General features: G+C 36.3%; 2 protein-coding genes across 2 annotated transcripts; both read right to left on the bottom strand.

Moving 5' to 3' along the window:
- Nucleotides 1-257: 257 nt before the first annotated feature.
- Nucleotides 258-1,202, bottom strand: LOC124090958 (olfactory receptor 52P1-like). Its single transcript, XM_046441768.1, has one exon. The coding sequence runs from the start codon at nt 1,200-1,202 to the stop codon at nt 258-260; it is 945 nt and encodes a 314-aa protein (XP_046297724.1).
- Nucleotides 1,203-12,654: 11,452 nt separating this feature from the next.
- On the bottom strand, nt 12,655-13,599 carry LOC124091184 (olfactory receptor 52K1-like). Its single transcript, XM_046442144.1, has one exon. The coding sequence runs from the start codon at nt 13,597-13,599 to the stop codon at nt 12,655-12,657; it is 945 nt and encodes a 314-aa protein (XP_046298100.1).
- Nucleotides 13,600-14,165: the final 566 nt, after the last annotated feature.

Here is a 14,165-nt window from a genome sequence, read left to right as displayed (position 1 = left end):
CCACCAATGAACAGGAGATTTTCTCATTGTACATTAAGCTCTAAATAAGATCAGGAGCACATAAGAAATATCACACCTGTTGGTTTCATAATATAAGGGAACTCATATAACATGTATTCATTGTTTCCCAGTAAAATCTAATGAAATATCTGATATCCACTAAAAAAATATTTAATGTCAGATATGAGAAAGTGATTGGTTATTTATTGTGTTTCCTTCTTGATCTCTTACTATCTCTGCAAATAGTTTCAGTATAATCAGGAAAGTTTTACCCTTAGAGAACTAAGAACATGCTCTCGAATTTTCTTTGTCTTAATACCATAAACAATGGGGTTCAGGAAGGGGGGTACCACAAGGTATATATTTGCAATGAAGATGTGAACCTGGGGGGCCACATTGTGTCCAAAGCGATGAGTCAGGAAAGTGAAGCCAGCAGTAGAGTAGAAAACAACGATAACACAGACATGGGAGCCACATGTGCCCAGAGCTTTCAGACGGGCTTCTCTGGAGGGAAGACGAAAGACTGCACGGAGGATTAGAGCATAAGAAAAAGCAATGAAGAGACAATCACAGGAACCAATCATAAATGCTACACTGAGGCTGTAACGCTTGGTGGCTCCTATGTCCACACACGCCAGCTTCACCACAGCCATGAACTCGCAGTAGGTGTGTGCGATGATTCGAGTTCTGCAGTAGGGGAGCTGCTTGAGCAGGATGGGGTGTGGGGAAAAGAAGGCTACTCCCCGCACCAGCACAGCAGCTCCCATTTTGGCAATGCGACTGTGGGTGAGAATTGTGGCATGGCGCAGTGGTTCACAGATGGCCACGTACCGGTCAATGGCCATGGCCAAGAAGAAGCCTGATTCCATGGCGGTAAAGCTGTGGATGAAGAACATTTGAGCCAGGCAAGCTTCAAAGGCTATGTGGTGGGCTCCCAGCGAGAAGAGACAGAGCATGCGCGGCAGCGTGGATGTGGACAGCACCAGGTCAGTCACTGAGAGCATGCACAGGAATAGGAACATGGGCTCATGGAGACTTTGCTCTGCCCTCACCACAGCCAGGATGGTCACGTTCCCCACCACAGCCACCACATACATGGAACAGAAGGGAATCCCAATCCAGATGTGCAAGTGCTCTAGCCCTGGGATGCCCATCAGCAAGAAGCTGTTTGGAGATATTTCAGACTTATTGGCTGGTTCCATGGTGCAGATGCCTTCTGTCTTCTCTGCAGGTTAGAGCAAAAGTGTTCTGCCAATGTCATTACCACAAATCTGAAAACAAATGCTGAAAGATCCAAAGGCTCACTTTAGAAAACTTTCTGGTTTGTAATTTAGAGTAAAAATCCTTAGTGACACTAAGCACTAGGTACACACCAAGTGGCCCTAAGCATTAGCCAGACACAAAGCACCAGCTGCAATTCAAGAATCTAATGAATTTTCTAAAAAATCTATACTAATTATCTGTGAACAATAAAATAAAAATTGAATAGTGCTCTCTGAATTCAGTTTTTTCTTAATTATAAGCCAAATTAACTTTTGATATAAGATTTTATAAATGAAAAGGGTCTTAGAAATCCTCAATCCCATTTTTTAATTTTTATTATCCTGAAAGACAATTTTCTAGCTGACATCTGAGTACTCTTAGGTAAGGTTATTCAGTTTGTAGAGAGTCCACTGCATATTTGTTTTTCCTAGTACTTCCCAAAAGCTATACTCAGGAACCTTGAGACACATTGACCCAAACCTCTTGAGCTCCACAGGTTTAATGGACTTTCTGTGTGGTAACAGTTGAGAGTAACATGCATGTTTCTACAAAATTCTTTTTCAAGTGAAAATACCCACTTATTTTATGTTTAATTCTCAGAAATCTGTTTCCTTCCTACACTTTTCTATACACTCTCCCATGTGCCCTATACCTCTTAAATTTCATCATGTGTATCTGAACATGTTAGTCACATCAGAGACTACTCACCTAGTACTCCTTTTGGTAATTGCACTATATGTATGATCACAGTTCATATCATTCACATGCAAAATGAGGAAGAAAAATGATATTTAGTTGTTCCTAACATGAAAAGGACACTGTTCTTAGACCTTTGCATGTGTCAATTTTAACTTGGAAATAATATATAAGCTGTATATTATTTTCGAATTGTATCAATTCAAATAGCAGCCCAGAAAGTTATAGAAAATGGAGAGCATCACAGAGTGACTGAGAAACAAGAACTCTAACACAATTCATGCCTTCAGGGCTCATGTTTTTTTATGTTTTGCCAAACACAATATTTTCTGTGGCAGACATTAAATATATAGTCACCTTTAAACTTTCAGTAGATTACATTACTTTAAATCACTTTTCAGAACAAGATTTAAGCAAATATTTAAACATTGCCTTTATTTTGCTTGCATATGTGAATACAACACAATGAACCCCATATTCTGTGTAGTTAATGTGCATTAACCGAAAACAGGGGGGAAAAACAACAACTAGGGTTTGCTCTTCAACTTAATGAATTATATTATTTTAGGTAACAACTTGAAATTAATTTTTGTGCATTTATCACTGTTCAGAACTTTAATTCCATCAGAATTGCCTGCTGATTTTTTACCTATGTATAAAAATTATTGAAATACATCAGGCACAGTGGTGCAGTCCTGTAATGCCAGTAGCTCAGGAGGCTGAGGCAGGAGGATCATGATTTCAAAGCCAGTCTTAGCAAAAACAAGACATTAAGCAACACAGAGAGACCCTGTCTATAAACAAAATACAATAAAGAACTGAAATGTGGCTTGGAAGTTGAGTGCTCATAAGTTTAATCCCCAGTCACCTAGGAAAAAAAATTATTAAAATATAAATTTGAAATATGTTTAGGTAATTTGCAGACTCCTTTATATCCTTCTAAAAATTAGGTTTATTCTTATAAGCATACTCTATATGCTATTGATTAAGTAATAATATTTTGAATTTAATAATAATGAAGTTATACATGATGAATTCTTTTTACCCCACTGTAGCTTGCAAGGTATGGCCAGGTATACTACAATTATAAATATGCTCATATGAGCAAATATTTTTGAGTAAATATGGAGAATGTTAAACCAATTGCATGCTTGATTAGAAATACTGTCAATGTTATTTAGGAATTATCCTAGTCTGTCCTGGGCTTTATAAAATGATTATTTACACAATTCTATTCAATTACTATGATATATAGCTTATAAGCTATAAAGTTCATTAAACCTTAAAATGTATCAAATCATACCAACAATGCTGTCTCTTCAATTTTCTCCTTTTCCTCCTTTTAATTGTTTTTGTTCCCAGCATATGTTCTTCCTATGTTCTTACTAAATGCATTTATTTCCATCATGAAGTTTGGTTTGCTCTCTACATGTTAATTATATTTCATTCCTCAGCTTCCCAGTCTGTACAGTGGGAAAAGCAAAAGTTTCTGGGAGAATTAACTAAATAAAGCATGCCAACAACTTAGAATATCACCCAACGCAAAGATGAATTTAATTAATCAAGCACTGGAAAGAGTTCATGTCTTCATTATTCTGTAGGTAATGTGATTCCACTATGGTGTCTGAGAAAAGACTCAACAAACTCAGAGCTGCACATTAATAACAAAATAAGCAATTTTTCCAACCTTTCAGACAATTACTCTTTCTTTACTTTCACTGGTTAATACTGAATTTCTAACTATTCTCTGAATATACCATGCTGCATTGAAATATTGTGCCTTTTTCACATACTCTTTTGATGGTCATGCCCCTAACCCCCTTCATTTCCCTTTACAAACAGCTGCTTATTTTTAATATCCAGTTCAATTGGAATATCATCTATGATTTTTTGCTGGATTACCTTAAGTAGAAATTTGTTATTAATATGTTAACTGTTTTACTTTTACATTTTTGATAGTCTTATCAAATTGCAGAGCACAATACTCATTAATATATTATTACCCTAAAAGTAACTCCCTTGTGGATAAAATTGCTTTTAGGGTAGAAACTCTAGCAAAACTAGGAAATATCATGATCCGGCCCAAAGACCAGTGCAGGGTTATTATTAGTAGGAAAATCTTTACAACTGCATGTTTTGTCTGACTCCAAAGTCATGTGTCTAAGTGCCATTTTATGCTGCTACCTGACACTTAACTAAATGGAATTACATTTCTAATATTCACTTCAATTAATATAAGATAGATATAAATGAATTAAGAAAAGAGAATTGTCCTTACCACCTCTTCTTATAGTGATGTAAAAAGATTTGTTCTTTTATCTGCTTTGTTCTGTCACATTTATAAGCAAAGAATCCAGGAACAAAAAAGGGATCTAATTGATGCTGGATTCCAAACCAGTTACTGCTAATTGAGAGCTGGAGGATCTTGATTACCCATATGCCCACTTGCAAAGAAACAAAGTTCTTTACAATATTTTATTGACTCTCAAACTTAACAAAAAAAAAATTTAAAGATACATTAATCCAGAGAAGATCTAAATATCTCTACTCCCACATGCCTAGAGAGGGAAACAAACAAGAGTTTTATAAATCTGATTTTTTTAACATGGAATCATAAAAATTTATATTGTATATCCAGAGATCCAAGCACAAAATAATTCTTTAATTTTTCTAATAGCATGTAAAGGTGCCTTCAAGCACACTATGCAAATATTCAAATTTATTTTCTATATATAGATTTATTTAAACAAAATCATATTTTAAAACACTTGAAAAACTCCTGTCTTACCAATTAAGACATTCTCTAATTTTTACCTCGGAATCATTAGTGTTTCTTGTCTTTTACCCCAGAAATCAAGGTTGGGTGGAGAAGGAGTGAACAGGGAGATGTGAATAGCCTTTGTTGAAACATCCACTCTAGATAAAACTGCATGTCACAAAAGTTTCAGTTTGTAGTATATTTTCTAATTCTTAGTCTCTCACCTTAGTCTCAATAGATTAAATAGCTTAAAAATTGACAATATTAATACAATTGTGTTTAAATTTTTTTTCTTTTAAAAATAATAGTTATTGTAACTAAGGGAGTGTAGTGATGTAGATGTTTTGGACAGAAAGAATGTAGAAAGAAAATTTTAGCTTTGGCTTGTAATATACATATTCAACTAAGAACCTCAACTTATTAGACACCTCTTGCTTCTTCCTAAATATTATTCCTCCTATGAGAGTCACCGTGATGGATTACTTCTAACTCTGAACGGGAGGAAACAAATATTTTTGTTCACAGCTCTTTCTGCTCTATGAATTACCCAGGACAAATAATTATAATGGCATTATAATGTTATTTTCATTCAAATGAATAGTATATATGACTCCATACTTAAAAACAAATAGACAGGTAAAAATAAGCATGTCAGTAATAAGAGTGTATAACTTTGCTTTGAAATTTAAAAAATTATTGATTTTATTATAGTTTTGCATATTAGTGGGATTCATTAGGCTATTTGCATATGCACATAACATAATTTGATCAATCTCATTTCCATTACCTTTCCTTTCCCTACCTCCTTTTTCCTAATATTTATTATTATGCATCAGTGATTTTTATTCTTAACTTTAGCTTTTCAAAAAATTGAAAATTATCTTTTTGAGGATCTCATAATTCTGTAAGTGCACATACTTGAATACAGCTCTCTTCTCTCTTTTCCTGTTCTGTATCTCTGTCTTCACTCACCAAAACCAAACCCCAAACTGGCATTCCTCCAGAGAGTCACCTCTATAAGGAGCAGATGTAAAGCATCCTCAGTGAGCAAGAGCTAGAGTTATGGCTGACTACAGATTCCACTTGGTTAAAGGATGTACATGGTGGGAAAATTGATGGCCTTCTGGGGATAAATGTCCTTTTCCCAAACTACAAGATCTAAATTACTTTTAGGTGGAGTAATTATAATGAACTATCCCTTAAGATAATTGATGAAGGCATTATTTCCAATGATCTGCTGAGTGGTTTGATATGGAATGTGTTTTTTCAATGTATCAGAAAATATATAACACATTAGATGCCCCCACACATACACAAAGAAAAAAATGGGTCTAATTTATGTACTGAGACCATTATTTATTAGACTCTAGGATTAGTGCTTAAAATTCTTTCTGTCACTTCATCTTCAGAAGTCTTTGGAATACAAACCGCAATAAATGATGAGAATAAAGAACAATAGACTTAAAAATTTATAAAGAACATTACAGCTAATAAAGGCAAAGCCAGAAACTGAATCCAGATATCTCTGGCTTCAAATTTCAATTGTTAGAATTACTATACCACTAAGATTAAAAAAACGATGTGTGCCAGAGTAAAGTAAATACTTCTTCTGGTGCAAAATGCTTAAAACCATGGATTACAGTGACTCTATCCAAAATGATAAGCAATGCCTATACAATCTGGGTCCTCTTCCCTCTCTGTCATCACTTTCTGCTATTCAGCTCATCCTCAGTTTTCCTTGAGTCTCAACCAAATTGCATTTTGTGCTTTGTTCCTGTATAGAACTAATTCATGTTTTTGCTTCTGCTGCTGATGCTCTTCCCATCTCCCTTGCCCATGCCTTCTCTGTTCTCTACTCATTTTGACTTTACTGATGGATGTCATTTCTTCAAGGAAGAATTAGGAAGAAGTTGCCTGTGTTTTCATGATTTGCCACTGACAGTCTGTCTTCCAAATCTGAATTATGAAACATTGCCCCTTCACTGTACATATCAGTTGCCAGCCCCTTTCAGCTTCTCTAAAATCGTTCTTATCTCAATTGCTTAGATTTTCAATGATTTAGTTCTTTAATTTTTTTTTCTCTCCAGATAAAAAGGGGGTGCAAGCATGTAATCCTATCAACTCAGGAGGCTGATTCAGGAGAATTGCAAGTTTGAGATGAGTTTGGGCAACTTAGCAAGACCCTGTATCAAAATAAAAATGAAAAGTGCAGCAGGTGTAGCTCAGTGGCAGAGTGCTTGCCTAGCATGCATAATGCCCTGGGTTCGATATCCAGTGCCACAAAATAATTGTTTCTCTACCATCCCCAAAGATCCTGTTCACTATTTAATTACTAGTAACTTCTCACATCTTTTCCCTAGATTCCATCACTAAGTTAAACTCTTTCATAACTCATGTTTAGGTCAGAAAGTTCCCTACCTGCTGTTTCATATCTTTCCAGCTTGCTTTTTTCTGTACTGCATCTTCAGCAATTCATTCCTCATCTTCTCTGCCTCAGCCAGCAAGAGAGACAACATCAGATTCTTATATGTGCCTAAACTATCTTTTCCATTCTGAAGTGATTATAACCTCTTGGGTATTCTCGCCTTTACTAATTTTACTCTGAGTGTGAATAGCAGGTGTTATGCGATGTAGACAGATTATGGTTAGATTTATATTAATTTACTCAATGCAACCATAAGAAAATCAGTTTCCCTTTACCAGAGTGGCCGATCTAAGTGGTGTGAAATTCAGATTACTTTCCTACTCAAACATCTAGACAGTCAATAGGCGGAATATGTAGGAGGAAATTGCTTTTCTCTGCTTACAGAAGTAAAGGAGACCATTCCCTCCTCATCCACTCCTTTATGCAAACCAAAAGGGGATTCTTCTCCTCCACCTCCTAGGAATGTTAGTACAGTCTCTCCAGGAGCCACGTTGCTAAACTGTTTTAAATTTAAAGACCTAGAATGACTCTAAGTTATTAGGTAATATTAATCATAAAAATATAAATACACAAAACAATTGAAGTCTATCTTTCCACTGTGGAAACTTAATTTAGTGATCTATTTTTGACTATATCTTTTTGGCATCTCAATGATAATAGAGAAGATCTATTAAAATTTCATATCAGAGCAACGCAATTAACAAATGCCTACAGATTTAATGTAACATCATGTGACACTGTAGAGAGTCAGAAAGATTTGAGGGATTTGAGGTCACAATGGCATGCATAAGACTTATTTGGATTACACACTGACAGATTTGAATGTTGATGAGGAATGGGAGGACATTCTGCATGGGACCATAGTCAACTTGGAGAATAAAGAAGGGAGACCAGGGAATTCAAGGCGAAAGGAAAGCTGGTATGTCTAGGTAATATGGCTAAAGCTGCATCATGGGGGAGTCTTTTGGTTAAAGCACTCTGAAGGGCCCTATAAGCCTTTCATCATTATACTTCCTTATTTATTTTATTTATGGCTACAGATGTTGGGTATAATTTTACTGGATATGCATTGCAGGTAGACCATAAATGGCTTAAAATATTCTTGTTTGAGCTATGTTTCAAGATTTTATGCTAAAAAATTGAGTTTGACACAAGCCCCCTTAATTCTAATCTACCTCAGTTCATTGTGCTAGAAAATAATCTTAAGGGTTAATATACAGAGGCCACAGAGATAAACAACAGACAGACATGAGTGGTGGGAACATGAGGTTAAGGGGATAATTCTATAAACTGGGCCTTTTCTGTGGTCCTCCAAATGCTTTCTTTTAAAAGTAATTTACTTGCAGCCCTACCTCGATTAAGTCACATTCCTCAGCAATATCCTGTTATCTGCAGGAGAGATACAAGCCCCCAAAGCTCCTCCGTGTTGATAAGAACACAGCTTATCCCAAGTGAGGGGAATTTGGGGAGCTTTATGCAGAATGGATTCTAGAACTCAGGGAGATAGGATAACTAGACTCAAAAACACCTCACCTAAAAATTTGAAAGAACTTTTTCAAATTAGAGCTGGTCAGCGTGGGCCACTGTGACCCAGAGTTGCCTTGGATCTTTAACATGTCATTACAGTAGTAAATACTCCCCTCCATGGGGTAAGACCATGTGCAGTGGGGACTTGGAAGCCTGGATAAAAATTCTGCTGTCAACAGTCTAAAGTACAGCTGGGCAAGACACTTTGTCAACTTCCCTGGGGTCCCCAACTAGAGGGCAAGAGGTGTGTGCCACCCCTCTCCTCTCTGAAAGGATTCACTGCTCTTCCTTGAGAGTGTCCCCTTTTCCCCATTTCCTATCTCTTCTAACTCATACCTGCTACTCTCTGCCATGCATCTGAAATCTTTCTGCACAATCACAGGAGCAGTTAAACAAGGACATTGGTGGTCCCTTGAACTCCACAAATGTCCTTGCTCAGCCACAATAGCACCAATCTTTCAAATGTCTGTTTCATTCCTGGTGTACTAGTTGACCATATGTCCTTAAACAACTTGAGCTTTGCTTGAGTGCCTTGCCTAAGATGTTTCTTACTAATTTTTCTGCATTGACTTTTCTTTCCCTAGCTTTTAAAAAACTTATCCATTATATTTCAGATCTATACTCAGAGAAAATATGACCCTCTGTCCAATGTTGCCCCAATTTCATGTTCTCTGTTAATACATCATGGTTGACAAAATATTCCATGCTTCTACAATGTGAAGTTATTTGCTAAATATATATGTTAGTTTGTTTTATGCAGCTTCCCAGATATGCCCTCCGCATCAGTTACACATTACATGAAGTGTGGGTTCCATGTGATTCACATGACCCTTGCCAAGACTGAGTCATAGTTGGAGTTCAGTATTCAGTATATATTCACCGAATGATTCTATCAGGTAATGGCTTGTTGGAACATTTATGTGATTTGTAGCCCTTAGTTTCTGACTACTCCATGATATGTGTTGTCATTGCTATAAAAATAAGTGAAAATATTTATACTTCTCTAATATTAACTAAAATTCACATGAGGAGAAATTTATAATGAAAGTGAGATCATGAGCCACAGGCCACAGGCATCTCTCCTCTTAAGTAGTGCTGTGTAGACTCTGTCTTAACACAGTTATGAAGTTGATACTGAAAACCCATCAGTCCAGCTCTTTTTTTTTTTTTTTTTTTTGTATTGGGGATTGAAATCAGCAGAACTCAACCCCTAAGCTACATCCCCAGCCCTATATTGTGTTTTATTTAGAGATGGGTCTCTGAGTTGCATAGTGCCTTGCCATTGCTGAGGCTGGCTTTGAAGTCTAGATTCTCCTGCCTCAGTTCCAGAGCCCCTGGGATTACAGGCATTACACCACCATGCCTGGCTAATCCAGGTTTTCTAAGTAGATTAATATGCTCTTTTTTTCCTTTTTTTTTTTTGCATGTTTACACTTTTATTTTTATGCTTTTCATTACCATTAATGGTGCTCTTTATTTTTCATGTGAATTTGAATTATTTCTAGAGTCCTTTTATTTCAGCTTGAAAGACTAAAGGGTTTCTTTCTTTCTTCCTTTCTTGCTCTTTTAATTGGTTGTTTTTAGTTGTACATGACAGTAGAATCCATTCCAACATAATTATCCTCTTTCTTCAATCATTCTCTTTTTTGTTTTCACTGGCAAATGTCCACCATTTGTCATCAGAATTAATGAAAATGCCTGCCTGGTGATGAAATTATCTTACATTTACACCTTTAGTTCCAATTTAAACATTACTCCTGAATGATTGTTTTTAAATTGCAGATGTTAGCAAGATCATCAAATTAACTCCAATGGAATCAAATCACACATACAAAGTTCTCATCATCTTTAATTATGTTGATTGGTATGTGAAAGACAGTATTCTGAGGCATGTGAAAGGTTGTCAATTTCTTTGAGCAAATCTATGCATTTGAAAACTGACACATGAAAACTGAGAGAATTAATAGTGGTTTTGCATATTTTAAAATGAAATTGAATATGCATATTTAGGTTATGTACAAGGACACATTCCTGTGTATGTATGCATACTTCAGGTGAGGTTTAGAAATATAATTATGTAAGCATGAGAGACAGAGCCAAGATGCTGTTTGTAGATAAAATTATTGAAAAAATGTATTTAAAAAGTGTGTATATTTATATATATTCATGAGAGTAAATATCATCCATAATTCTGTTCATTCAGGTAGACCTGGGGATATCTCAACCTATAGCATCAGAGATGGGAAGATGAATATTATTTACATGTCTAGACCCTTTCTTTACAAGAAATTGTTCTTTACAAGAACAAGTAAGTATTAACTTTAAAAAATATGACATAGATTTAAAGTCTGTGAAAAACTGATTTTCTGGATATGTCCCTAGTCCTTAACAAAATGTCACTGGAGGAACAATGGCAGGGTTGGAAAATAAACAACTGAGGTACAGGGAAGATACTGGATGAATCTCAAAGAAAGCTAAAGTCAAGAAAAGGAATGGTTGACACCATTTGCAAATAAGTGTTAAGGACAGCCCATTGGAAGAAGTGCCTCTTGAGGTGGGAAGAATTTTAACTAAGAAAGACTGAGGGAAATGGCTTCTAAATATCACAACAGCTAGAATAGTAAGCAATGTGAGTTTTTTTAGAAGCAAAGCAGTCATGTTGGGCTGGATTGATGCCTGTTCTATGATTTCTTTAGAAGAGAACTCCTGGTTCTATTCATACTGGAGTCTAGTCATGCATGTCTCCTCTACCTTGAGGAACAGGATGCTGAAGATTTTTAAGTAGATGAAATGAGGTGTTTGAGAAACACATCTTCAATTCCAATGTTAACAACTTTGAATAAGAAAACCACTAAAGATAGACAGGTTAAGTACATGGATTTTATATTTAGAGATGCATACAAGTCAGATAATAGTGAGGTCGAAAAAAGTTACTGGAAATGTGCAGAGAAACCTTGGTGATCAGTTGGACTAAGAAACAGAAATAAAAATAATTACATAATTTCAAGGTTGCAAATTGAATTTGGCTCAAGTCAAATGAACAAATATGGTGAAGACAGAATACCCTATGGTTGGAAAGGAGATGAGGGGCTTAGTTTGTATGCAGTACAGTATTGCTATGCACATGTACTGTATTATATAGCATAAGTATCTTTTATGTGGGTACATCTCAGATGCTTTTACCACATAAAATGAAATTTTTAGGATTCTAATTTTAGAACATTAAGTTTAAGGTGCCCATGAAAAAGGGTTCACAAGTCTTTTGCAACTTATCTTCTGGGAAACAGACAAAATGATTTAAGGCATATATTTGGGTATCTTAAATTTGTAAAAATATATGAAATGATGTAGATGAAGTAAGAAGTAAAGCTAGAAGGAAAAAATGGCTTTGTAAGGTTCTTTGTATGTCAAATGCCTATCTTCAGGTGAAATCTACTATATATTACTAAAAATGGTTTCATTTTCTCTTGAAGTCCTCTATACAGAGGAAAGGATATAATCAATTATTTATGAGCTAGTGAATATCAATGTATATCTATTTCCATTAGTATTATTTCTACACAATAGCTAAAACATGAATGCAAAAGAGAAAATGTTAAATTGTCACTGTTTTTGATAATTATTTTTGTCCCTATATCTTAATTAATATACCTAAATTGAAGGTTTCTTATTTGAAAATTGTATTTCTAGTTTATAGGAAAAGCTGTGATTCAATAAAGTCAAATTAACAATAGAATATTCTCCTATATTATTGCATGTGTGCGTATTTGGGAGAATTCTCATTATAAGAATTTTGTTCTCAACTGCGTCCTGGTAGAAAGGACATGCTTCCATCACATTCCCATACTGAATGAGTTTTCTTTCTTGCATTGGTTATTTCCTCATGAAGCCCCAAACCTTTAAGGGATTATCTCTACCTCCAACCCAATAGGACTTCCCGCTCCACATAACCAGGCCTCCTGTCTGTCAAAGGCATCAATCAGCCTCAGTCTCTTTGACAGTGGAATATTCGCAATACCCACTCCCTCATTTGTTTGGTACGTGCTCCATAAATCAAGGGGTTGACCATGGGAGGCACCAGGAAGTAGAGATTATCGATGATGATCTGTAGATGAGGAGCCATATGGTAGCCTAAAATCTGGGCCAGAACAGAGAAAACAACAGGAGAATAAAAAAGACCAATGACACAAAGATGAGAGCCACATGTACTAAGAGCTTTGCCTCTTGCTTCCCAAGATGGTATCTGAAAGACAGCATGAAGGATAAGTCCATACGACAGAATGATGAAAAGCAAATCAAATCCTACAGATGCCACAATGACCATGAGGCCATAGATAATGTGGTCAGAGATGTCTCCACAGGCTATCATCACCACAGCCATATAAGCACAGTAGGAGTAACCAATGATGTGGGTTTGGAAGCTTTCCAGTCTTTTTGCCAGGATGGGTGCTGGGGTTAGCACTGCCACTGCCCTTGCTAGGACAGTTAGTGCCATCTTCACAAGCATGCTGTTATCAAGGATGGTTGTATATCTCAGAGGGCACCAGATAGCCACGAATCTGTCAAAAGCCATAGCCAGGAGGATCCCAGACTCCATGACATAAAAAGAAGGAATAAAAAACATTTGTGTGAGGCAAGCATCAAAGCTGATTTCCTTGGCATCCATCCAGAAGATGCCCAGCATGCGGGGCACAGTGACACTGACCAGGCATAGGTCAACACCTGAGAGCATGGCTAGGAGGAGAAACATGGGCTCATGAAGACTCTTCTCCATTCGGATGATACATAAGATGGTGACATTGCCCATGACTGTAATAACAAATATCAAGAAAAAAGGTACAGAGAAGAAACCATGGGAAGATTCCAGGCCAGGAATTCCAGCCAGAATAAATATCAAGGGCTGGGGGAGAGAGCTGTTACAAGAGGGCATCCCTAATCTGAACTTCTCAAGGTCTGATTCCTATGGAGAAAAAAATGAGCATTTTGAAGTCACTGCATCATTTATACCTACAAAATGCTGGTCATTAGTATTAGTTAATAGTGATAATCATGATTATATAATGGGCAGTAATGATTGAATGAATGCTTCAGCTACTTGGGTAGAAGAGGGAGAAGCATTCTCAGGGAAAACTCTCAATAACAAACCACATCAAGAGTACAGAGTCTTCTATTTCATTGAATATAAAGCATTTGGTATCCTGTAGGATTATTTCTGAGATAGCAGGACCGGCATGATAAAATTTTCAACATTGTAGGCAGAGTTGAGAGGATGAACAAGCCAGAAAGCAGAGATTTTGCTTAAGAAAAGGAAGCTAAATTTAATCATACCCTGGTCCTCCGTTTCTGGGATTGGACTTGTTTTGTGGTTCTTCCTTAGAATGTTTAGATGTAAATTGTTGATTCTGACAAGGGACTTAGGAGCCCTATTGATATTTTATGTGAAAGCATGATGGTACTGATGCCAGAATTCAAGTGGCAGATAGGCAAGGGTAGAAT

Source organism: Marmota monax, unplaced genomic scaffold (genome assembly GCF_021218885.2).
Source record: "Marmota monax isolate L192 unplaced genomic scaffold, Marmota_monax_Labrador192_F-V1.1 WCK01_AAM20220418_F8-fsc00068, whole genome shotgun sequence".
Classification (NCBI taxonomy): Eukaryota; Metazoa; Chordata; class Mammalia; order Rodentia; family Sciuridae; genus Marmota; species Marmota monax.
Note: the sequence above shows the minus strand (reverse complement) of the source record. Positions and strands in the feature narration are given on the sequence as shown.